This window comes from Corvus cornix, chromosome 10 (assembly GCF_000738735.6).
Source record: "Corvus cornix cornix isolate S_Up_H32 chromosome 10, ASM73873v5, whole genome shotgun sequence".
Classification (NCBI taxonomy): domain Eukaryota; kingdom Metazoa; phylum Chordata; class Aves; order Passeriformes; family Corvidae; genus Corvus; species Corvus cornix.
In genome coordinates, this window is record NC_046340.1 from 6,784,933 (window position 1) to 6,810,898 (window position 25,966).

A 25,966-nucleotide genomic window follows, 5' to 3' on the forward strand; every position below is an offset into this window, starting at 1 on the left:
TCCTACTGGAGGTCAGGCCAGGAGCAAGTGAATTCCCTTTATCTTTCAGTGATTTAGCAAAGTTCCAGGGAGGTCAACAACTCCTCTCTCCCCTGCATTCCTCCATCCTGCATTTTTATCATTGCTTCAGGGATATTGTACTCCTTCATACCAGACATTGTAAGCATCCTTCGTAAGGGGAAGTTCAGCCTCTAGGACCACAGGGATGAAAAGGATGCAGAAGGACTCTGGTGCTCTTTGGATAAAGTTTTGCCTGCAGACCCTTAGGAATGCTCTGCAAGGTCTTCAGCCAGTCTTCTGCAATGACTTCAGTAAAGGCTTCCCTCACACTCAAGTCTTCATATCAGATGACCATTGCCTTAAATATCAGTTTGTGTACTCAGACATTACTTACTACAAGAGGCTGGTAAGGACATTTCAGTTTCACATAGACATGAAGTAATATAGGGATTCTGTTAATTCTAAATGCTTGAACCAATAAAGCACAATAAACCACTAAACCCTCAATAAAATAAGTTTAAAAAAAACTCAATTCCATTCTTGAAGTTCCTTCTTGCTTCCATTAGTCTGTGTGCAAACCTTTGAGGACCAAATGCTGTCAAGAATGCTGAAACTCAATTCTAACAGGCTATTACAGTAGAGTACAAGACAGAAGAAAAACATTTAATTTTGGCCAAAATGCTCACTATATACTCATATTGCTGCCATTTTTCAAAGACACATTGTTACTAATCAGTATGAACCTAAAAGATTACAACTCAGCTCAGGGTTATGTGTCCAGCCAAAAAGATTGTGACTGACCTTATGGTGCCCAGAGGCATTGGTACAGCTAAGGTGACAAAAGGGTGTTCTTTTACATCAAGCTCACCCAACTGAAATTACATAAGTATATAAGGTAACACCCAACAACACAGTTAGCTGCTCTTAGGATGAACTTACTGAATTGAACTAGGGTCATGCATCAGTTGAAGGGGTGGGAGAACTCAGTTCTGGCCAAGAAAAAAAAAAAAAAGCAATAAAAATTCTCATTTATGGGAGTTGCTTTTGTTTTGAAGAGCTGTTCCACAACATCACAATGCTGTCAGTGCAGCTCCTCCCTTTTCTGTCTGCACTGTCCTACTTTGTGTTTGCTGATTGCCTCGATTCTTTAATGGAAAACACAGGCCACTATTTTAATTGTCATCTATCGTCATTCAGCTTCCCACTCTCCCATGAACACCTTTACCTCAGCCTGAGAGACGGAACACCCTCCACACTGGCTCACTTCATCTGTGACTACAGTGTGTCTTAGAGAGACCTTGGTACTACAGATTCACCACAAAATCACCACAGGAAAGTCTCTTCCATTGGAAAGAAACAGCTAACCCAGAAAAACCCTAAGCCAGGTTTTTACCAGCTCAGAGATGTTAATAAAATCTATTCTTCAAAGAGATACAACAGTCATTTCAATAAACCCAGGAACCAGTATCATGAGACAAATACATGCTTTACATTATGTCTAGAGAAAAAATATGACTGCGCTGAAAGCAAGCAATGTTTGATTGAAAGTGTTCATGCCAAACTGCAGGATCCACTGAGAATGTGGTCATGGGCAGTAAATAAAAGGCTCCAGAAGTCAGCCCATGCACCCATGGCTGGATTTCAAGATGCCACTGAGTATCACTGTAAACAATTTCTTTATTAAGGGTACAGTCTGATTTACAAGTACTGGGTCCATCAAGTCCTCTAGCACGAAGTGTCAGGGCACAAGTGTTCAGTGTCTGGGTGGAACTCCACTTGCTTACAAAGTGTTTACAGCTCCCTCGGTCCAAAGAACTTCACAAACATTCATATAAAAGCTCTGCTACATTTTGCTTTTAAATGAAGTTAATTACAAGGTGGACATGTAGAAGGACCCAAATTGTGTCCAGCTAACACAAAAAAACCCCAGAGTAAGGCATCAAAATGAAATCACAGCAATGAACTTTGGGCTGACCCACTAATATTGATGCTCAGAGTTGGGCAGAAGTGTCTGTGTGTCACCAGCAGCTGCAACTGTGTGAGGGCTTGGTGTGACTTGCTACATAAAAGATGCCACCATCACTCCTTGTGCTACCCCACCACCTGGACAATGAATTCGTACAGACTCCAGGGAGCACTGCCTTCTGCCGCATCATCAGCCACGGACGGGTCTGGCCAAGAATATTTTCCAGAGTGTGACAGTGACAGGAAAGCAGAATATTTGTAATAAGGCGTTACTACCATGAGTAAGTATCCTAATTGTTTCACAAATGCACATCAATGTGTAAAATACCCATGACATTCCCTTTTTGACTGATTAAATGGAATTATCTTCTAGAATTAGAGCTTCAAGGTCTCATCCTTATTATAAAGAAATTAAATATTTTTATTGCATATTGACTTACAGTTTGGACAAGCATTGCTTTATGAGATGCTGATTAATAGGAAAGCAGCAGTCTATTGTCCAGTAATTTACTTTTCATTTTCTGATTCTGCAAATTAACTTTCCTACTAAATGAGGCGTTAGGCTGATGTCAATATTTGCAGGTACTCCACAATTATACTGTGTTTGCTAAATGACATTGCTTTAATTCAAAAGTCATTCTGATTTCCATTTAGACCATGATCCTGCTGGGTGCCTAGTTCTGCTGTAAAAGTGTCGCATGCCCTCAGGTCTCATGGAGTCACTGGCACTAGAGATTATTCAGCTGCCTTCAGATCCAAGTCTCATTTATTTGGGAAATCGTAATTAGAGGTTAGAGCCAGGTTTATGCAATGTGGATTTTAGACAAAACACCCAATTCCTGCATTTAAGAATCTACTCTCTTTTTTAACTCTTTTTATAGATGGAGATTTCAAGGTGAACTTTCACCTCTTGTTAAACTAATGTGTCCTAATTTTCTGCAGTTTTTAGCTTCAGTGAGGTGTTCCCTGTCCTTTCATCATGTGGGGGAAGGAACAGCTATCTAATCTGCTTGTCTGAAGGAAATGCCTTTTTAATGAGTCCAAGTCTCCAGCAGGACTCAAAATAGCAAGGCAGTAAAGTCAGAAGTGTTTATAGAAAGAAATTGCTTTAAAACTGTTATTGTCATGGTATCTTGGAAATGACAGCTGCTGATACAACCACAAGCTGCCCCAGTCTCACTCTCCTTACTGCCATACACCCTTGGCTGATGGGCACACTTATACCCCCATTCTACAAATCCCTTCCTGTCTCCTCCCTCCTGTACCAGCTGATCCACAGGGTTTTACACCAGAGAATCACAAAACATAATTTCAAAGCCATCCCAAGGAAAAGCCTCTTGGCTAAAGCCCTGGGATCTCTTTATTTGTCTACATTTTCTTCCTTGTACTCTGAACATATCTGAAGTTATTCCTTATTTTCTTAATATGTAAGCCTTCCCTCAGACAAATGCACCAAGCAGGACCAGTCAGGGGGGCAGATCTGGTGCCAAGGGGTTATGATTTACGTTACATGCAAATCTGTTTTGGCAGCACATGAGCTCTCCTTTCATCCAAATGGCTTAAAGAAAATGGAAACTGGCCCGAACATGGATACACTGTCCTGGAAAGAAACCCAAATGGTTGTAGTCAGAGACTGGTATCTGAGACAGCTGTGCCTGATTTTTAACTTCACTGGTGGGATTTTGAGTGGAGCAGAATGCAAACCTCTCAGGAACATTATTTTCCTGTACCTAATGCAGCGCTGTGCCATCCTCACAACCAGGTGAGAGCATCTCCTCTGCCAGAGCAAGGGGAAGAACAAGTGTCAACCCGGCAGACTGAGGCAAGCATGCCCGAGGGCGGCTCTCACGATGATGCTCCTCAGTCACCCTTGCAATTATGTCAGATTAGCAGCGATTTACAGCTGGGGTGGCACCCAGGGCCACAGGGCAGGAGAGCAGCCCCAAAGCTGCCCAAACACCTGTCTAAAACCATAGCCATGGGGAGGGGTGAGGATGCAGACACTTGGGTGAGTGTCAGACTGCAATAGCTGCTCCTGACCTACAGCAGCGGAAAGGAGAGCAGTGAAGTGCAGTCACCCTGTAGAGAACATCCAAAGCAGTTCTGGTGGCAGAAGTCAATAGTTATGGTTGCACCACTGCCTTGGTTGGAGTTTTTTTTAACATTTACCACAGGTCTTCTGTAAGACCATTGTCTTCTCTTAGCACCTGTTCTTGGCTTTCCCTGCTACATCCTCAGCAAGAATAGGTACACTGCTCCAGTAAGGCTGTACTGGGTGAGGCACACATTAGCTCCCTGGACTGTAAAATATGTCTGGAAGGTTTGGGAATACAATTCCAATGGCAATTGTAGAGATGCCTAATGATACAGCTCAGCTGCTTGCTTTGGCACATTTCACAGGAGCGGTTTCCACCAGCTCTGCTGAAGGGAAATCATCCTCTCCTGTTCCTTCTCCTGTTACCCACACTGCTGATGCTCCAGCTTAGATTTTCAGTTTGCACTTTTACCCCTTGAGGTGTAAGATACCAGTCAAGTACTGCACTAAGGTCCTCAACCTTCACAGCTCCCTCTCAGTTCTTCAGTGCCACACACCCCATATACCACAGGCAATGACTACACATGGATCAAAAAAGTTATGCCTGCCTAGTATCAAGACACACGATTACACAGCTAATTTGCAGTAATATTAACCATGAACAGGAGGGGAAAAAAGTGAACTAAAGCAGAAATTGTTTCAGCGTGGTGACAGATTAAGAAAACTCTGCCTGCTAAGGTTACCCAGAGGTGAATGCTGGACAAAGCCCACAGGAACTCAGCAAGGAGATGTCCAGAGACAAGATGTAATGAGGTGGTCTTAGGGGAGCTGGCTTGTTTAAGATTGGAGTGACCAGCCTTATCTAGGGCAGCACGCTGCCTCCCAGCAATGAACGTTGGAGTGTTTATAAAAACCTGACAAGGTATCTGCAAGATATTTAGTGCAAATTACTGCGGGCGGAAATGCTTGCTTTGGTTGGGGAAACAGCTGAGAACTGTGCTGGCAGAACTGCTGAGCCCTGAGGAGATGGGACTATTCTAGCTATAGACTCATTTTTCATTCTAGGCTAATGATAATCCAACAACATTAGTATTCCACACATTAGTAGTTAAAGCTGAGTCAGTTTAGGCCAGAAAAACTGTTTGGGTATAGCAATAATTAACTATTAAATCCAACCAGGTCACTTGTCCATCCTTGAAGCATTCTACTGAGATGTCTCAGGAATGTGGTCTGTTGAGAGGTGGCAAAAAGCAAACTCAGGTCTACCAATGTACTTGAGTGGAGATGCAAGACCCTCACTCTTTCTTTCAGCAGAGCAACCTAGGAGGAATTTTTCTAAAGGAATTAAGTGTTTTGCTCTTCTTTACAACATAAAGAAGAGCAAAAAATCCAGGCATTCTCTTTTGGACAGAAACTGAACTGAAAATTGTATTCTGCTGCAATAAACCAAGCAACCAGATGTTTCAGATAATTAGTATTAGAGTCAAATTTTTCTAGCAGCTGTTTTCCTTTTGAAAGACAAGCAGTGTATCAGCCTGGACAAACTCTTCCAACAGGATGTCTAAGACGTGATCAAGACACAAGGTGTCATTTGCATATATTACATATATATATTCTCAAGAGATTTAAAGCATCAACTTGAATATTGGTAACTGCAGTAGCACGTGCAAAAGTTCACTTCTGCCTCCAGATATATTCTTGAAACTTAAATGAGTTTTCAGAGCTTTTCTGCCTTTAGCATCTAACCTAGAGCAGGCAAAAGTTGACTGGAAAGAGCAGTATGCCCCAAAAATGTGTATTGGTTCTGTTGTTTTTTTTTTTTTCAAGAAATGTTAAGACTTCCCCTAGCATAATTCTGTATGTTCAAGTATTTTAAGAGACACCACTCTGTTTTCACCTATTTAAAAGTCTGTGAGCTTGTCCATCCTGTTCATAATGCACTACAGCATCCACCTAGAGCAAAGCATCGGTCTAGCCATGCTAATTGAATTAGTCTGTGAATTCACCCATCTAGAGATAGAGACCTTGCTAGCTTCCCAACTTCAGAATTTTCATAGAAGAGATGCCTAAATAAACATTTCAGGAAGGAGATGAGCACTTTTTTTGTCTAAAGAGATTTCCGGAAAACTTGCCTTTTTGGGGTTTCTTTGGTGGAAGAACCAGTTTTTTCAGGATAGAAAACAAACACCTTATGAACTGGCAGAAACCTGTATGGAAGAGCCAGTTTCTCATGGCCTCATGCAAAAACCTTGGCAGTTGAGGCCTCAGGTAGTTTCTAACGTGCATCTTGTGAGGCTTGCAATGTCTGGAGGACTGATCTGTATCTCATTAAAATGAAGACCACTCATCTACAAGCACCAGACTGCTCTCCCCACTAATTGTTTGATAACTATGCCTCAGGCCATTAATGTTGGGAGACTGTGTCCCTGGGGTAGACTGGATTATTGACACCTATTGATGTGGCGCAGACTTGCTGGAATAGCTGTAGCAAGACAAAGTTCAAGATGGGAGGGACCTGTTGGCAGCTGATGAGCAAAGGGCAGCAACTGACTGTGCCAGGTCTCTCCCTTTTCTTTCCAAGCAATGGTTTGCAGTTCTGCTGGGGCAATGTGCACCAGCTGGTCTGAGCAAAGATTCATTAACCTGGGTGGAGACTCTGCTCAGAGATTTTCAGCATTGTGTGTACTAAGGTTACTCGCGTAAAAATAGGGCAAAATAAAAAGCCCCCAAAGGTGATAATATTTTGGGAGAAGGAACTCAAAAAGAGTACAGGAAGAAAAAAGGGCTCATTCAAAATATCAGTTCTCTTGACTTTCTGGTGATGACTGGTTTATGCCTTGAAAATTAGAACGGTCTTAAGTGCCACTTTCAAAGGTATCTTCTGATGTGTTCAGGAGCTTCAAGGCCTCCTCTACCTTTGAAAATGAAATTTAGGATGCAAATTATGGGTATTTTTGAAAAATGTAACCTGTGTTTCCACAGACAATTCTTCCTGTCAAAGGCCATGAGCATCCCAGTACTAAATGGATCATGGATTTAAAGCTCCACATAGCTCGGAGTTTAATAACACAAGGAAGTAGAACAGCAGCCCCCAGTGTGGGTCCAGAAATGAACTAGATTTGAATGTGAAAAGTGAAACAGATCAGGTTTTGCAATTATGCTGACAAGGAATGTGATCTGTAATAGTAGAAGTGAAGATTAGTGGTTTTTAACAGAAGATATCTCTTGAAATTAGAACTCGAGGTGGGGCTGACCACAAAGGGCACCATGGAAGGCAGGTGGCAGGGACACGAAGCACGGCCAAGGCTGGTGCACATGGCAGCGGCAGCGCGACGCAGGTCACCTCCAGCCGCTCATTTCTTCTTACATTTAATTTTTGTGGGGCCTCCGTTTCCCTTTGAAAAGGGGTCCCTACAGCTCAATGGAACAGGGGACACACGCTGGCAGGGAGCCGCCGGCCCGGTCGATGCGGGGGCATCCTGCCCTCAACCTGCGGGAAGAATCCCCGCTCCCGGCGCCAAGCGGCAGCATCCCCGCTCCCTCCGCTCGCGGGTGCGGGGCCGCAGCCGGGGGCAGCGGGGTCGGGGCGGGCGCTGCGGCCGCTCCCCCCGCCGTGCCCGGAGCCCGGGACGGGGTCGCCCCGCCCGCCGCGGAGCCTCCGCCAGCCCCGGCCCCAGCCCCAGCCCCGCGCGTTCCCCGCCCCTCGCCGGCGGGGACGCGGATTCGGCCTGCGCGGAGCCGGCGGAGAGAGGGAGCGCGGCCGGGCGAGGGGAGGGGAGAAGCGAGAAGGCGGCAGCGGAGGCGGTGGCGAGCTGGTCATGGCAGCAGCCCGCGGGCGGAGAGGCAGCCGCGGGTTGCCGCTGTGATTGGCACCCCGAGGAGGAGGAGGCGGCGGAGGAGGAGGAAGGCGCGGAGCAGCCGCGGGGCCCGCCATCCCGCGGCGGCGGAGCGGCGGTGCCCGGGAGGATGCCCGGGAAGCAGGGCTCGGCGGGCGGCGGCGGCGGCAGCGAGCTCCCGGGGGCCGGCGCGCCGCGACAGCGCAGGCGGCGGAGGAAGGTCTCCTGCTTCTCCAGCATCCAGCTCTTCCTGGTGTCCGAGTGCGCCCTGATGCTGGCCCAGGGCACGGTGGGAGCGTACCTGGTGAGTGCGGCCGGCCGGTACTCCCCCGCGCCGGCGGGGCTGAGCCGCGGGAGGGGATGCGCGGCGGAGCGCAGGGGAAGTTTCCCCGGCGCCGGGGCGGCTCTGCGGGCAGCCCCCCAGGCCGGGGGGTCACGGCAGCCCGGCGTTCGGCGGCTGAAATGACTCAGCAGTGCCGAGGGGTCACCCACCCGCTGCCTCCCAACTTGTGCGGCCGGTCCGCGGGACTCCCGAGCGCCCGGAGCGCGGCCGTGCCCAGCGCGGGTCCGCGGCTGGCCGGGCACTCGGCTCCAGCGCCAGCCTTTCCACTTCACACTGAATAAATACCGGCTGAATCTAGTGGGGCATTTACTTCGTGCCTCCCGCTTTACCGGTTTTCCTCATCCTCTTAAGTGATGCAGCGGTGCAAAGCGCAGCAGCTCCGAAAGTCCCGGTGTTGGGTACAGAACAATCCAAATAAGACTTTAGCACTAAATCTGCATGGTGAGATGGGTGTCAGAGGCAGAAGTGTAGTAGAAGAGTTGGGAAGATGTCCATACGGCTGTGGTTGTGCCTTGAAGTGTACAGCCTGTGGAAATGTTCTGCTTCCAGCAGATGTAAGTGTATAGTTGATTTAAATTTCTCAAAATAGCTTGCTGGATTTGAGAATTATAGTTTCCATGGAAAAGAAATGTATTCATAATCTCTGAGGCTTTTTGAGGCCATACCCGTAATATATTCTACAGTAAATGTAAGAACTCTGCATTTGGTACTTGTATTCAGTATTTAGCATTGCTTCTCTCACATGCTCAAACTACTTATGCAAATTTGTACTGAACGTGATCTGTAATTTTTCAAGGTATGTGACTAAACTACCCATGGTTAATAGTCTCGGTTAATATGAAATGGAAATTAGAATTCATCTCCATATAATAAAACATAAGTTTAGTTTGAGACATACTTGTAATTCCAAAGGAAACTGCATCACATCTGATGAGATAAATTCAGCAGTTCTATACTCTAGGTGAGTATATGGAGATACAACTTAATTGTAGGAGCCTGACAGGAGCATGCCTGTTTTATGTGAGTAACACCTTAGTAAGTAAATATATTGTTTCCGATGAGCTACTTGCAAAATGAGCTGTCAGTGTGAACGAGTGTGGGATAATCCTTCCTCAAAGTAATAGCCAAGGAAGAGCCCACGGGTGATGTCACCCAGTGGGCACCGGTGTGCCAGGAATGTATGGATCTGCTAGAGGACTGTGTATCAGCACGCTGCGCTGGGGTGTTTGAGCGTAGGATCAGCAGCAATAGTCCCTAGTGTGGCATTTCCCTCAAACTCCTTTGCATTGCTCACTCCTCACCAGTTTAGCATTTATTTTCCTGTTTTCCCCAACTCCTGGGGCATGCTTTGTACCGGAGTAGCGTTGCTGCTGCTTTAGAGTGTTTCACGCACCCCAGCCCCACCGTCTGGAAATGAGCACTGCGATTCCCAGAGTCCTCTCTCCTCCAAGGGGTGAGCTCAACTGAGGTGCCGCTGTCTCTACTCTCTGCCCTTCTCCAGGTCTGTATCCTGAGCAGCATGACAGTGTGCCCTATGGCCAGCCGGATCCACAGGCAGTAACAGACAACTGGGCAAGTGGGGGGAAAGAAAAAAGCAAACTAAGCTCAAAACAATCCCTAGCATGCATAAGCAGTGGCCCAGCTGCACTGGGCAAGTGTTCCTCTGTTCCCTGTATAATTTATCTGCGGTCATTACAAATACCATACAGCTCTTCGTACAATGAACAGATACAAATGTGGAATTGTCATTGCAGGGTGAATCTGTGCTTAAAGCGAATCTGCCCAGCACTGTGCTTACAGGTGCTGCAGGGGAGTGAGAGCAGGAGCAGCAAAGATGCTTGGTGGAAAGCATGGAGGATTTAATCGTTTTTGCAGACTGAGTGTCCCATGGGGCCAAGTGCTGCTCTCAGGTGCTGTCATGGGGTGGAATCAGTGGAGGCACTGCAGAGTTGCCCAGGTGTAATTTGCTCAGGCCCCTGGGATGAGCGGGGCTCGGCAGTGGCTGCTGGGCTGCTCCCCGAGGGACAAATTAGCAGGCGAGACAAAGCAGAGAGCAAACAGAAAGACAGACAAGTAGGGAGATGCTGCGTAGGACAGGCACAGTGTGTAGTTCTGGGCAGTTGAATAAACTACTAATTTTAGCCTGTTGGCAGTGAGGGAGTTCTGTATTCATACTTCTGCTTTCCTTAGCCACATGTGTGACTTTCCCTAGTTATTTGTAATTCAGAAAAAGAAACCCTTTTTTGCCTTATACGGTGACAAGTTGGTTTCCTCAGATTTTGTCTGTCTTGTTCTGCACAGGGAGACCATGAGGGCAGAAACTGAGCTTGTTAAGAAGACAAGCCAGGGGCTCGGCTTCTCAGGAGTGATTGAAGAGCTCAGTTTGGATTGAGCTTGGCTTTCATGTCAGTACATTTAGAAGTGGCTATTGTTATTTCTTTTTAGAGATGTAAAAAACCTCCCCTTTTCCATGTTCACTGTACAATCGACTAGCAGCACCCGCTTGAATATATGTACAAAGTATACATTCATTCATTATGTGGTTTTTAAGCAAGGATCAGTCACTTTTATTTGTTCATAAAACATTGTGCTTGCCAACAGGGCTTTATAAATAATAAATGCTGATAAAAATCTATATAAAGTCCAATTCTTTTCCCACAGAACTCAGCAGTGAAAATACCCCAGGATGCCAGTAGTAGATGTCTGTGTTTAAATAGTGCAGTGTCTCTGAGGTTCTTCATGTGAAGTTTTAGGGAGTATTTGATCAATGTCACGTTCCAAAATATTTGTCTATTATTATGCTTGCTGTTTGCAAAATGCACATGTTCCAAAATTACTTGGTGCCATATCCTGCATAGTTTATGCAAATACAAGCCTGCGCTGCTTCTTTGGTTTCTGGGGCTGCTGAATACACCCTATTATTTGCATATTCGTGTAAGGTTTTGTGTATGCATTTATTTGGCTTCATCTAATTACTCCTGCGTGCTTTTGGAAACTTGAATTTCCCAGCAACTGCAGTGGCAGTGGGGAAAATGCTGCTTGTAGTCTGCAGGGATTCCTGCTGCAGAAGTTAGTCAGGATTTTTGCAGCAACTTTTAAAAGCCCAGCTGATTTCCACCCGCGGTTGCTCTCCTGCAGCGCTGGGCAGTGGATTAAAGAGCTGAGGGTGACTGGTGCAGATGGCACCAGGAGGGAAGGGCTGGAGCCTCCGTTCTCCAGCTGAAGCCTTGTGCCTTTCGGATGGATGCAGCAGTGGGATCAGTCGTGCCAGCCGTGCAGCGATGAGGATTTCGATAAGGCTGATTCACATACCTTGGCAACACTTTCCTGCCTGTCCACCTCCCTCCCCATGAATTCCTATTCTGTGCCCTATATTTTGGAATATTTTTACTGGTGATAACGTTCCAAGTGCTCCTGACGGTTTATCACTGAGGCATTTCATCACCCTGCCAGTCAAATCTTTTGCCTAGCCAGTGGTGAAATCATTGCTTGAGCAGAAGGCAAAGAGCTCTCAGTTTGACAGCCACAGTTTGTGGAGCAGGAGCGCAGTTTAATTTCTCTCCCTAGCCTTTAGCCTCGACTCACTCTGGTTCAAACTGACCTAGTTGCAAGCATGCAACATCTGCCAAAGTCATGGGCTTCTTTAGATAAAGGGCGTGCATATGGGAAGCGCGTTGGGAACCAGTTCTGTGGTGTGCTCTGGGGAGCTGTTTTTACAGAGCTTTACTGAGCTGTCTCTGTTTGCTACAGCTTTGAATGCAGCTATTCATGTGTTTTATCAAGTGATAGAGGATGACTGGCCTGAGCATGGGATGGAAAGGAAAATAATTGGTCCCTCCCAAGGAGGGTACATTGGTGTTTGCGTGGGAATAAATGCCAAATTGTTTCTTGTTTTGCTGAATGAAAACTTTTGAGCCGTGCTTAACTTCCTGGGGAGAGCTTTGCCCATGTAGCAGTGTTTGACTGCAGCCTGTAAAAACTCTCTTAACTAAATGTCTGCAGTAAAATTAGTGCTGTGTGACTCCAGGTGAGAGTGTGTGTGTGTGTGTATGTGGTCTCTGAGACAGGCTCCATCTGTGTGGTTTTATTGCTTCTGGGGTTTGGGATATCAATGAAAATCTTGAAATTCCATCTTCAGGAAGAAGATAAGTATCAAGGGTAAATACAGAAGTTGATCACCAAAGGGTTCCTGGTGGAACAAACAGAAATAGGGGCCCTGTGTGGTAGAACACCTGGGAAGCGAGGGGTTAACAGTAGAATTTGGCTCTTGGATTTTTTAAGCTGTTTTGGTGCTCAGCCCGTTCCCCTCCCATGTTAAACGTAACAAATACAATACTGTGTTCTGTGGTACGTACCTGGTCAAACCCTCCTTGAAATCTGGCAAGATCTGCATGGAGGATGTCATTAAAGTCAGTTTTTGGGAATACTGCAGTGCTTTCTATTGGGCTTGGTGCTTTACAGTAGAATTTCCCTCTGAGTATTTGCAGTCTGAATGGACTGGGTGGAGAAATGTCACAGGTAGGGAAGCTGAGGCAGAGATTAAGGCTTGGTTCTGTTTCTGAAGCTATTGATAAAGCTTTTGATTGGTCGACAGCACCAGAGCCTGAATGGCTTAGGGATGGGCAGACGTAACTACAAGAGGAGTTTTTCCTTTTTAATTTATTATTGTTTTTAATAAAGTATTTGTTTTCCTAGAATACGAATCGGCTTTAAAATACTGCTGTCTTTTTTTTCTCTCCATCCTCAGCAGTGCTGAGTAATAAATTAGCTGTAATGTTCATAATTTATTTGTCACTGGGGTAGTTAAGGGGTAAAAAAACCCATGGAGTGAAAATAAACATTTTAGTGGGGATGAATATTGCCAAGCATTGGCTGGTTATTGCTTACCGTTCATTTTCCCTTAATATATCTTTGCTGGCAATGTTATTTCTGGAAAGTTGTTTCTAGTATGCCTTTCCCATTAGAGAATATTGTCTGTTCTGCAGCTGAGTTGCACAGAAAGTTATTCTAAACTAGCTCTTTTGACTACATTCATATTTCTTCTCTAAGAAGCCTTTTTATTTATATATATATTTTTTTTTTTTTTTCCTTGGGTCTTGACTGCAGAGTGGAGCAGAAACCAGATCCAGCTCTGGGCTCTGATGCTTTCAGACTCCTGTGGGGTGTGCATCAGGAGTGTGGCATGGACACATTAACATAAAAACTTTATTTAAGTTACAGGAACAAATTCCAATCCAGTGTAGGTTGCATATTTGAGTACCAAGAAAACTTGTAACTGGCATTTATACGTTGATTAGGAGAAAGGGGTTTTTTTATCTGCGACTAATAGATGAAACAGTACAGAGATAACATGCTTATCTCTTACATTATGTATTATGTGCAATTTGCAACTTAAAATCTGATGTCTTCTTGGTTAAAGGCATTTAAAGGCAAAATGCATTTGGTGTCTAAATGTGGACTAATTGATTTTAGTGTTTGTATTGTTTTTTAGCAGAAAACTTGGCAGTTCTTCCATTTCTCTGTGTTGTAAGCCCTGAAAGACAAAACAGCCTGTTAGAAATGTTATGGTCCATCGTAAAACCAGTATCTCATTTCTTCTGGCCAGCCTTCGCTTCCAGAATCCCTCTAGCGCTTGCAGGGTGCCTGTGTGACAGACTCTCTGGGGTTTAATGGCCTCCAGTATTCCTGCAGCTGAGGTTTAAAGGGATCTTGAATTAGAGCAGAGAATGCGTTGGTCGGAAGGGCTGTGCCATTCTTGCTTACGACCTTCATGCAGTGTGACTCTTCTAGTGGTCCTGTAGCCCCTGTCCCAGAGAGAGCTCAGTGGAACTGTGATCCCTCCCCTCCTCTGCAAGGCAGAGCAGATACTCCCTGTTTCCCAGAAAGGGGTGTGTATCAGGTTTGCATGGGCTTTCTTTTCCCTTACTTTCAGGATATTGTAAAGGACCAAAAGCCAACTTCTGTCCTGCTACAGCAGTGTAAATTTATTGCTTCAGAAGGGTTATTCTGCAATTCATCAAGAAGAATTTGTCCTCTGTGTATAGTAATCCTTAATTGTAGGTTCCTTGGTCTCCAGCTATTCCTTCACGGGAAGATCAAACAATGGCAAACTATTTAGTGGGTGAGATTGCAGCTTGGATGAATTAGTGTAGCTTCTTCTTCTGATCAACACCAGATGAAACTACAAGTGTTGTATTTTAAGCATCATCCAAAGAAGTTTAAATAAATGTGATAGTACTTTGTGTAGTAACTCCTTTAAGTGCTCCACTGAAGTTTGGAAGACTTAATTTTTCCTATTGCACAGGAAAATGGGCCACTGATTTTGATTTACAAGGCTTCATTATAGCTCTGCAGCAAAACCAGGACTAGAACCCCAAGAGTCCCATCTCCAGGTCACCTTGGAACAACCACTAGACTCTCTGTCTGTAGGTAGGCAGTGCAACGCAAATGGCAGTGCCTGCTCCACTGAGTAGAGATTTTACACTGCCCTGCTCCATACGCTGTCAGTAGGATCAATAGTGATTGCAGGCTGTTCAGGGAGCTTCTGGAGTGTCTGTCACTTCTCCCATCAGTGATGGGAGGGCTCTGCCCTGTTATGGGAAGCATTCTGTAGTGTTCAGAGAGATGGTCCCTGCATCCAAGCTGTTTCTGTTGGAGAGGATGGGGAAGAGGAATGTTCCTTTTTCCCAGATGTTAAAGAGGGATGCAGTTGTAATCATACAGAGTGACGACTTGGAGCACAGGTTTGGATTTAGCAAATCTAGAAAATGCCTCAGAACTAAAATCAGATTTTCTAAGTTCTCCAGTTAGCAACTTTTTTTTTTTTTTTCCAGCCTTATTCTTGGTTTGATGTGCTTCAGCATTTTGCCACCTGAGTATTCCTTGCTGAAGAGAGGCAGGCAGCCCCCACCTGCTTTTGCACAGTGCCCACTGTTACTGAAGTTGAAGATCTTTTACTGAGCTTCTGTTGCAGCAGTGTCTGAATTTATTTTAGGTGACTGCGGTGTAAAAGCAGAATATTTATTTCTGTTTTGCTTGAATGTTTATCATTGTTATTTTCAAGAAGAAAAGGAATTTGCTTTGGTTTTTGCTTTTCCCCTCTGTTGCCTCTCCCTTCATAGTAGCCTTTCTCCTCACCAAGCAGGCAGCTGATTTCCCTGTGTATTTTAACACCCATCTTGGTGTCTCCAGCTATCACTTGGATGATTTCTACATGCTTGCAGGCACCGTGGCTCTTAGATAAGTGGCTGTGAGGGCCAGTGTGGGAGCACAGGAGTTGTTATTCCATGCTACATCTGTTTCCTGGGCAAGGATTGCTGGAATAGTCTTATTTTTAATATTTAAGTGTCCTTTTAAAACACTTACCATGCTGTTCACCTGTATAATTCATAATGCCTTAGTTTACTGAAAGTGAAAAAAGACTTAAAAGTTTTATGGTGATCTATTAAATGACAGTGAAGTTTTTGACAGAACCTGGATAATTCAATTGTATTGAGGTCTTCATGACTCACCCAGTTTCTGAAGCAACTATGGCAGTTTTGTTTTTTGGTGCTTTGATGTTTGCATCTGGATCCAACATCTTCTTCAGTTGTTTTTGATTTTCTTTGAAAGGCAACTACAAACTGCTGTAAGGAAACTGAAAGAAAGCTAGATTGTTGAGAAGAGATGTGTAGTGTGGGTGTGGAAGAATACAGAAACCTTTCAGAAATGTTTCGCTTTTCATTTTGAAAGATAAGTAGTGGTATATTTGTGGTATACTTTCTTTTTCCTTGTCCCCTACTGAAAGACTTTTGGCTGAATTGAAATCAGGATTTGGTTTGGGTCAATATAGAAGAAACAGCCTTAAAATGAATGTTGTATACATGTATTTTAGGGTGATAGCTAACATTTTAATACCTGGAAAATTGCATGAAACAGTATGGAATTGTTTTACAGTGGGGGGTGACAGGTAGTGGTGCCCTCTGCGTTCCTAAAACAGAGGAATTACTCTGTGAACTTATGTTTAAGGTGAAAAGTAAGTATTTTTCCTGGAGTCTTCTTGGAACGTGTATTAGATGGAGCTTTTCATGCTTTCAGCTGGCAGGGAGCACCCATGTTCAGACACAGCATGGCCAGAGGATAGCAGTGGTGGGCCTGTTTGCCATAGCAGGACAGAGTTCTGAGTTTTCTGTAGTTTCAGATTTACCTCATCCCTTTAATTCTCCAAAGGAATAACAGGGAGTGAGAAAAAAACATAACGTAATAGTTTTGCAACCTGTCCTGTTAAACAATGAATGGTATTTGTTTTCTCTGGTAGAACTTTACCAGGAAGGGCTGCAGAAAGACTGTCTGGAGTTCTTGTTTTTCATTTCTAAAAGGAGGATATGAAATAGTTGCTACTCCTTTCCACTTCTCAGCTTCATGCAAGCATAGTTTGGCACATCATTAGCAGGAGGCCAGAGATTATGTTTGGGATTGTTTTGGTACTGGAATGTGGACTAAACCTCACGCTTTGGCTTGAAAGGAATCTCTGAAAGGCTGCTGGAGGACTGGCATGTGCCTTGCTTGGGACAGTAGCAGGGCAAGCCCCTGTACCTCTGAAAAATACCAGACCTGTACGAACACATGTGCTGTCTACACTGAGAAATGCCAAGAGAGAAGAGGGCAAGCATTTAAAACTTTCCAAGAGAGAAGCTGAAATACTGACTGAAAGAAGATGACTTTGAAAAACATGAAGGGGGAATGCCCCCAGTGGTGTCCTGCTGCTTCTTGTGCCCTGCTAATGAGTTTTATCTGCTGGAAACATGCTTACTTCTCATCCTGGCATGGTCTGAGTGTTGTATGATGGATGCATTGAGGTGCCAAGTTAGGGATGGATCCTTTCTTACCCAGTAATTTGGAAACAACAGAAAAATAACAATTTATAACTAAGTTTTGATTTTTAAAGAGAAAAATTTGAGTTAAGACTTTCAGTTTCTCAGTCCTACAGCTTGCTTCTCATCATCACTCTGAGCTGCAGGAAGAGCTGTAATTGTTGTGATTTAGGAAAGCTGTTTTCTCCAAGTTATTCTTCAGGCTTTAACTCTTTTCTTGTTAAAGGGTATCCACCTTGCTTGGTGAGATGTTGTGGTGTGTTAACCTTGGTCTGCAACCAGATGCCCACCCAGCTTCTCTCCCACTCCCTCCTCAACACAGTGGGGGCAGAAAATGAGATGAAAAATCTTGTGGGTTGAGATAAAGCAATTACTGTCAGGGATAAAACAGACTTGATCTGGGAAAATTAATTTTTATTGCAAATTAAAATAGGTTTTGATGTTTAAAACAAAGCCAACAATCAAAATACCCATCTTACCCCCATCCTACCCCTTTTTTTTCCCCTAGGCTCTCTGGGAGTATGTCTATCACATCCTCACTGTGCTCTGCTGGGAGAGCATCCACCCTCACCATGAGCTAAAGTAAACCATTAATCATGTTTGAGCACTGACACGCTCTTTGCAGGAATGTTGGCTGCCGTTGGGTAAATGATTTCCCCTGTGCTTGGGTCCTTTCTGCAGCTGATCGGTCACTGGTTTTTGTGGTGCCCCACTGGGCAGCAGGGTTCAGCCCAAGGAGAAGCGTGTCTGTGTGACTAAAACATGGTGGTGTTCTTTCTGTCCTGCAGGCATTGTCTGTAAAATGGGATTTTTGTGGGAATTAACCTTCCCATAGCCTGCGCCAAGTGCTCTAGTTTGTGATAGAGAAAGTCCTGGACGTATGGGCCCTTTATGAGAAATAGTGGGCAGTGTTTTTAGGGCTTACCAGCAAAGGAAAACTGGGGATTTTGTTTTTGTCTCGTCCAGCGTACAGGGCTGAGAACAGTTAATTACAATGGGCCTTTCAGCCTCTGCATGAGATGCACACTTTGTTTCCTGCTGCCTATGGCTCGTTATAATGCAGGTCCTTCTGTCTGAAGTCAGTGCAGCTGCTGGCTGAGGGACAGGAGCTTCAGCTGAAGGGATGCCTTGTCTAGGGGTGCTTGTTTGTGAAGGGCGGTGATGGCTGTTTGGGTGATCCCAAATGGTCTCATCCAAGGTGCTCATTGCAAGGACTGCCCACTGAGCTCAGCTGTGTTCCTGCAGGAACCTGTTTTCTCCAGCCTTGGCCCAAAGAGGGGTGCTTTGACCCCAAGTTTGTGTTTTTGATATCAAAATGTGATATCAAAACCACACGGCTGCTTGAGCCCTTGGGTCACAGTGCTATGATGCTAGTCTAGGTTGGGTTTTGGTTTTTGATAGTTCTCTTTCTATAGTCTGTGTATTTGATGCTATTAAAGAATTGTAACTCAAGGGAGCTGCTTAGTGTTACCGAAGAGCTTTCCCAAAGTCTTCGGGATTCAAACCTATGGCTTCAGAGAGCTTGAGAGCAAAGGCTGAAAGTATTCAAGTATTCCATGGAGCTAGATAAACTGTTCATTTCCATGAGTTAATTTGCTTAATTGAGGCCGCTTCTGCATTGACAAACCACAGTGTGAATGAATGGATTCCAAAATCAGCTCGGGAGTTATTTGATGGCTATTGAAGTTAAGCCACACCAGCAAGCCATGTGCTAGAGGCCCAGTTTTGTGGGTTTGCTGTGTCATTTGGCACAACTGCACAAGCTTTCTCAGACGCTGGCCCTGTGCAGAAGTTCAGTGTTTTCCATGGATTAGGGTGCATCAAGGCTACTGTGTTGCACTTAATCTCAGTTCTTGCTCGCTCTTAGCAAGAAAGCAGAAGTTTCAAATTTCTTCTTCCCGTTTCTTGGGGGAAGCATTTGGGGCTTATGATGTAGCCTGCCATACTTGAGATGGCATTTACTGATTTGATCAGCTTAATTCAATGCTGGACAAGCTTTTTGCCAGAATTTTTATTTTGCCTCCTTCTTAAAACAGATCCCTAATGAATTACTGTAGTCGTATATAATGACTCTTGGGAAATACTGGATGCAGCCTCCAGAATCAGCTCTGTGTATTTTCAGATTGCAAACTTTTGAAGTCTATCCCTGAACAGTGCCCAGGGTCCCTTGACATTATCTAAGTTTTCCAGATTCTCCCACATTAATGGACTTCATCTTTGGTATCTGTGGGCAGGTATCCAGTGAGCAATTGGTTAGCAGGGTAACAACTTGGAGGTAAACCTGGATGTTTACCAGAGTTCTCTCTGGGATTTGGTGTAAGGTTTTATGGTCTCATGCATGGAAGTTTTTTCCCAGGCTCTCCTACAATTTTTCCAAACCAATACTTCTGTATCCTCATCTTCAAAATTACTTGCTCTGAGCTGGCATTACAGTTTGGGGGAGTGGTTGGCCAAAATGGACAAAAATGTTCTGCAAATGGCTTGTGGCAAAGTGTGGTCTTCTGGTTTAGCTAACTAGCCCTTTTGACGTGAATGGAGTGTGTATGGTTACTCCAACACTTGTACTCAAGCTACTGTTGAACTTGATCAAGTTTTCATGGATTTCTGTTAGGCATCACACCGAGGCTTCAAGGGATGGGATTTTTAAGAGGTGCACAGAACTTTGCTACACTGGAAGTGCAAATGAAACTAAAATGACCTTTGGTTTCTCCTTTATTTGCCCCCTGTAGTGCATAGTGCATAGATTCAGACACTTGCAGTTTGATTCTCAGCATCCTGATTGTGCTCAGAACTCTTGGTATCCAGACAGCATCACAAAATACTAGGTTCATGGAGTGTTTCTGGGAGTCCTGTCACTGTGTATTTTCCTGACCTCCTCCTTGCACCCACTATTCAAGGAGGTGAGAGATTAAATGATGGAGGAACAGCAACTTGATTCCTCTGAACCGATACTGGCAAGGCAGATTCTGTTGATGGTGGCATTTTAGCAGGAACAGAGGAACAGTCCTGCCACACGTAGGTAATGTTTTCAAGCCAAGCTCTTACTTTGCAGCTGGCTCCAGAGTTGTTGCAGTGGGGATCCTGCAACACGCATATATCAAACCAGGAGTCCCGTGGAAAGGAAATATATATGGACAGACAGATTCTTGCTAGATGTTTCAGAGATGTTTATTTCCCCAGCCGCATGGCCGGAGCTCTGCCCAGGAACTGTTCCAGTCACGGGACCAAGGGTCCTTCTGCCCGCGCAGGGAACACAAACCAACCCATGGGAATGAGGCTGAGCAGGGGCAGGGAAGCCCCGTGTCTGTGCCCTCAGGGCCCCTCTCCCAGGGCTACACGGCGGGGGAGGGACCCCAACACCGAGTCATGTCCAAACTGACTCCCTTCATGAGTTAAGACTAATATTTGTGCCCAGAGGAATCTGGATTTATTCCCATTTGGACAATGTGACATGTGGCAGACTTGGGAGAGGACAGCTTAGCTCATGGAGTAATGCTTGTTGGCTGAGGAACAACTACTAATTGTATTCCGTGATGAAGGTGCAGACCAGGCATGCTTGGGCTCTTTTCCTGGCTTTGTCATGGACATCTTCAGGCCTTCTTTGGGCTTTCTCTCTCAATCAGCAAATGTGCTAGCTGTGTTATTGTCAGGTTCCATGGTCAACGTGTGGTATAGGATGATGGGCACTGAGCTGCTGCAGTGATGGTAACTGAGATGAAAGAGGGTCCTGAACCAGATCTCTAGCAATTATCACAATCAGCTGAACTAAATTAATTAATGGGGTGGTAATTTTGTGTTATCCTACCTGTGATGATCCTACCTATGATGCAGCCTTGTTGCCAGCTGAATGCTATCCCTCTTTCCTTCACACCTGCCTGAAATTTCAGGGCTGAAACATTTAGCTCTTTGCTCTTGGAAGCTTCAGTGGAAAAGACTACTTGGGGTTGCTTTACTTACTCTTTGGTAAGTGATGGATTTTGAAAGAGCCTAAGGGTGTTATTTTCAAGGATGTTTTCTGATCCATGCTGTTGCTGACAGAAGTGACTTACTCTAAGTGTCTCTTTGAAAATGGGACCCTTGTTCCAAAGCCACTAAAGTGCTTTTGAAAACTCCCCTTCTCTGTTACTGACTGCAGTAGACTGCTTCAGTGGTGTCTAGCTTCCTTTAAAGCAGGGCAAAATTAGAGCCTAAATGTTGTGTGCCTGGCTAATAAACCTTGGGGAGGCAGAAACCAGGGAGAAAATGAATAAAAAGAGAAGTAACTTCATGTAGAAGCTGTCTGCAAAGGGTGAGTGAAGAACTGGAAGGAGATGAAAACATGGGATTTGAAATGGCTGTGGAGGTTGAGAGAACCCAGTTTGGGAACGTACAGAAAGAGAAGCGAGAGCACTCATGTTGGGTGCAGTAACCATTAGTTAGTGTCTGTCTCTGGCTTTGTGTTGAATGGTGAATGCAAAACAATTCCCACTCTCTAGTGCCTGAATGATGGATTCCTCCCAGAATTCGGTACCTCCCTGCTGTAGGCACAGTGGTCTTACATGGGAACCCCTCTCCTATTGTGCTTTTGCTCACATCAGACTCTGATAGGTAAATAGAAGAGGTGGGGACTTCTGTTTTCCTTGCATGTGTTCATTAAAGATTTTCAGGCTCTGGTTGTTCTACAGTAAGGTCACCTTCAAGCCCTGGCTTGTCTGTTTATACCATAGCCCTCCTTGCTCTCCTCCCAACCTGCCTCTCCCTTTAGTGGGAAGTTTGGCAGCAGCCAGCACATGGCTCCCGTTTGTACCCTTGGCACTGCACAGAGACAACGTGAAAGGAGAAATGAGTCGTTTGTAAACAGCTTTGTAGGAGGGTGTTACTTAGCAAGTAAGCAGGATGACACGGACAGTGCTTGTGTGGGCTGCAGGGTGTGAGGTGGGGATAAGCAAGCAGCACATGTGGCTCTGGGACAAGCTTGGGGTGTTGCTAGTTAGGTGCTAGAGAGACCCCAATTCCACGTGCAGAAGTTTGCAGTAATTCAGTATTTCTTTTATGAGTTGTTACAAAATGCTGTGGAATGGCAGTGCAATGTGGCCATTTTGTTGTTTCCCTTTTAAATGGCTTCCTGTGTCCCAAGGCTTAGTAAATTAAAGCATTTGATGTACTGGTTGATGAGAAAAGCCTCAACTTCTCCCTAAGCCGAGTTCCCATTTGCTGCAACCAGGCATCCTTTCTGCTGGATAGAGAGTAGAGCAGGAGAAATCAGTAGAGGCAGAGCAGATGAGGAGAAAAGTAGTAGGACTTGTCAGAAAAGCTCCTCTCCCAGTATATAGCCTTTATACAATCACCGTTGTCCTCCAACCGTGAAAACTGAATTCCTCTTCCTTCAAAGCTTTTATTAATGCTGCCTCAGAGTGTCCTGCCTGTGTCATTTCTGCCCTGGTTCATGCCTGACAGCTGGGAATGCTTCTGCAAGCAGCTCTACGGGCCTTGCTGCTTCATCTGCACTGTGGCATAACTCGGGTGCAGCCCTTAGCCCCGAGTTCAGCTCTTGATCATACATTACGATAACATGAAGCCCTTCGCATGATAGCTTTCCTTGTCAGGCTTGCATTATGGGTTCTGCGTGGTAAGTGCCCTGTTTATAGTAGAAAACCCTTCTCTGCAGGCATGGAAGTGTTGTGTTCGGAAGTGTTTTATTAGATGAACAAGCAAACCTGCATTCAGTTGTGGAGGTGGAGAAGGGAGGGTGTTGCAGTGTGACAGCTTGGGATCGCGCCTCTCCAGTGGTAGTACATAGTCCATGTGATAGTATATAGGAACGTTTTTTTTCCTGTTAAGAGTCTTCCAGCAGTATGAATTTCATCTCCTCCTCTCAGCTGGAACCTAGCATGATGGTGACCAGGTTGCAGAGTTCCAGACCCAGGTATGAATCTTGCTGCCAGTTCTGTATGTGGCTAGGAGTGCTGTAGGAGCCTACATTTAAATTACACACTTTGAATTCCTCTTCATCTGGCTTCGTACACCTACTTGCTGGCCACGTGAAAAAAAAAGAGATCCATCTCTGAATGTGTAAAAGATGTTCCAGTAGCTTTCCCTTGGCTGTTTACTTTGACAGAGAGATTGGCTGCCCCTGCTCACCAGCCCCTGCTGCTGCACACTTACTCCACATGGAATTCTTCATCCTCCAGGTCAGAAATGTGCTGGCAGCGCTGTTCTGTGCTACAATTTTTAAAGCATGCAGAAATACAGCTAGAGGGTTGAGGTTTGTACTTCTTTGCATGTTTGTGATGTGTTATTTGGCTGCCAGTGAAAATGACATAACATTTAAAAATAAGTAAGGATTCAAATATCCACTGGCTTCATTGTAAGTGTGCTGCTCAAGGAAAGTTTGTGCTAAAAATGGGTTCTGGCACTGGGTGTTTTTATGTAGATACCTTGTCAGGGACTAAAATACCACCTGCCTTCACATACTGAGGTCAGTATTAAACAGCAGACTTGGAGGCAGAAAGCTTGTGTGGACACCAAGTCTGTGGTTGTGATTATCATATCACTGTAGGTTGGGACTCTAAAAGGGTAAAAATCTAGATTTTGGCTGTGGTGTGCATCTGTTTCAGCACAACAGAAAAAGCCTTTCAAGTTTCGCTAGGCAGTTCCGTATGGCCTGGCTCTGTACCTGGGCCTGCTTTGAGCTCTTGGTGACTCAGGCTCACTTTCCATGATGAACGTGAGGGGGTAGCTGCAAATAACACCCCGATGATCTTTTTGTTCACACCGCTCTAAATGGGGCACTGCGCCTTCCTCGGGGGAGCTGGGAAAGAGGGTCAGCCCATTGTGTCCCATGCAGGATCCGTAGGAAGCAAATGAGGAAGGTATTGACAGCCCTGCCTGCGCTGCTATTTGCTGCACTGAGTGCCTGGGTTAGAGGTTAGGTTTTTATGCAACATGTTCGGTCAGTGTGGATCCCAGTTTCACCAGAGTAGTGGAAAATGCATGTTCACCTTTCAGAGGCATGTGGCTTTTCTCTGGTTTAAGCTATTTTGAAACGAACTGTGGCTTTCACTGATGTATCAGCTTCTGACCAAACAGGATATCTTCCACGGATGCTGAGTGCTCTTTGCTCTGTTTGCTGTGTGCAACAGCCTGGAGCATCGCTGTGTTTGTGGCGCAGCTGTGAAACCCTGCAAAAGGTGTCCAGGTACCCTTGGTTTGTGCCTTGTGTTGGCCAAGGGCCAGTGGCACAGGATGCTGTGACTGCTGAAATGTGTGAAGGAGATGCACAGTGGGCTACAAGAGATGGCAGGAAAGTTTTCTGCTTGAGAGAAGAGGTTGCCAAAAATATGTGCCTTGCCTTGACTAGGAGTGTGATGTGCTATTTCTCTTGCTGCATGCTGCAATACCATTTCTTCTCAGGCCCTGAAAATCCTGACCTTGAACATATGGTTAACATGAACTGTGTCAGTAACCTCAGAGCTGGTCACTAGAATATAAAATGAATTTTTCACACCAGTGAGGCACAGATCCAAGCTGCAAACTCCTCATGGCACCAGTACAGTAACTTGCAGGTTTTTGAGTGCTGTCCTAGAAACAGCACAGGCACATGCAGCAAGAGCCAAGCTAATAACACCCTACTTTCAGCGGGGGTTCAGCTGTGGTGTCTATTATCCCTGTCATGTGAATGCAAATTTCAATGCAGAGATGATTTCCAGGCCTTGAGCAGAGGCAGCTTGGGTGTGTTCATATCGCCGCCTTTTTTTTTCGCTTTCCCTTATGTTCATGTGCCCAAAGCACAGGTGTTGGCATCTGCAGTGAAAATGTATTTTAAGTTTTGACTGACTTCATTGGAACAAGAAAGGTGTTCAAAGAAGTGATCAGCTGCCTGAGACAGGACAGAACATCCTGATGCCGTCACTACCTCTTTGGGGTGAGGAGCAGCAAGAAGTGCTGTTGCTTGGGGCTGGGCAAAAGGTGTTAAGGTGTTGCTCTCTTCCCAGCCATCTGAAAGGGAAGGAGTGGGCAAAATGCCATGGAAGTGGCTGCCTTTTTAAAAGTTTGGCTCAACCACGAGTGATCCATCTCAGCACCGGAATTGTGGAGCAGGAAAACGTCTGAGCACAGGATCAGCATCATTCCTTGGGCTTGAAGCATGAGCCTAGTGGCTGTGGGAGGGAGGGTGACTGTACCCCTGGGGACCAGCTCTACAGGAGGAGAGCTTGACCCCAGCGATGGGATCCCGTTTGTCCCATCCTGCACGGCTGCTGGAAGAGAGGACAAGGTGATACCTGAAGCACCTGGAAGCAGTGGCGTTTCTGGCATGGTCCCTTTGGCTCTTCAAGGAATCTTGTGTTTCCCAGCTCTGTAATGGAGACTGTGGGAGATGGTTTGTGTTTGTTTTCCTTTGGGAACGTAGTTGCCAGGCAATTACTTTACACCCTGTAGCACTGCAGACATGTCTCTTCAAGTCCAATCTCTTACCACATAACTGAGAAAATGTATTTTACATTAAAAAGAAGCCTTTTGAAAAGGCCCTTCAGGCATAAAGTCAATGTGTTTTCTATATATAACCCAGTATTATTAATACAGTGAACTTAACTGTAGACTCTGTGGGTGAATTTGACTTGATCATTGGAGATACGAACAATATGATACTCATTTTCAATGTACTGTGTCTCTGACTCCATAATGGTGTTTCCAGCCTTCAGTTCATTTCTTAGTCATAAAGCGGGGCAGTAGTGTGAAGCAGGATTGTATTTTTGCTGAGCACTAATATAAAATAAACAGCCTATAGAGAAAACAAATTTACCTTGGTTCAGAAAGGCCAAGGTCTGTAGATTTGGGACAGACAGGAATGATGAATGTGAGTATGTATTATTGAAATAAGTCCAGAATGGCATGGCATAAGCTTCCATGGATTTAGTTACAGAAGCTGCAATATAAATTGCTTTGGCTGGAAAAT

The 25,966-nt window shown here is 45.1% G+C and overlaps 1 protein-coding gene across 1 annotated transcript in view; it reads left to right on the plus strand.

The window, feature by feature from the left end:
* Positions 1-7,753: 7,753 nt before the first annotated feature.
* SLCO3A1 (solute carrier organic anion transporter family member 3A1) overlaps positions 7,754-25,966 on the plus strand; it is a 137,696-nt gene continuing 119,483 nt past the window's right edge. Inside the window, exon 1 of the mRNA XM_039557597.1 lies at positions 7,754-8,140. Coding sequence (XP_039413531.1) covers positions 7,967-8,140 — 174 coding nt within the window. The 5' untranslated portion in view covers positions 7,754-7,966. The remainder of the gene's footprint in view (positions 8,141-25,966) is intronic.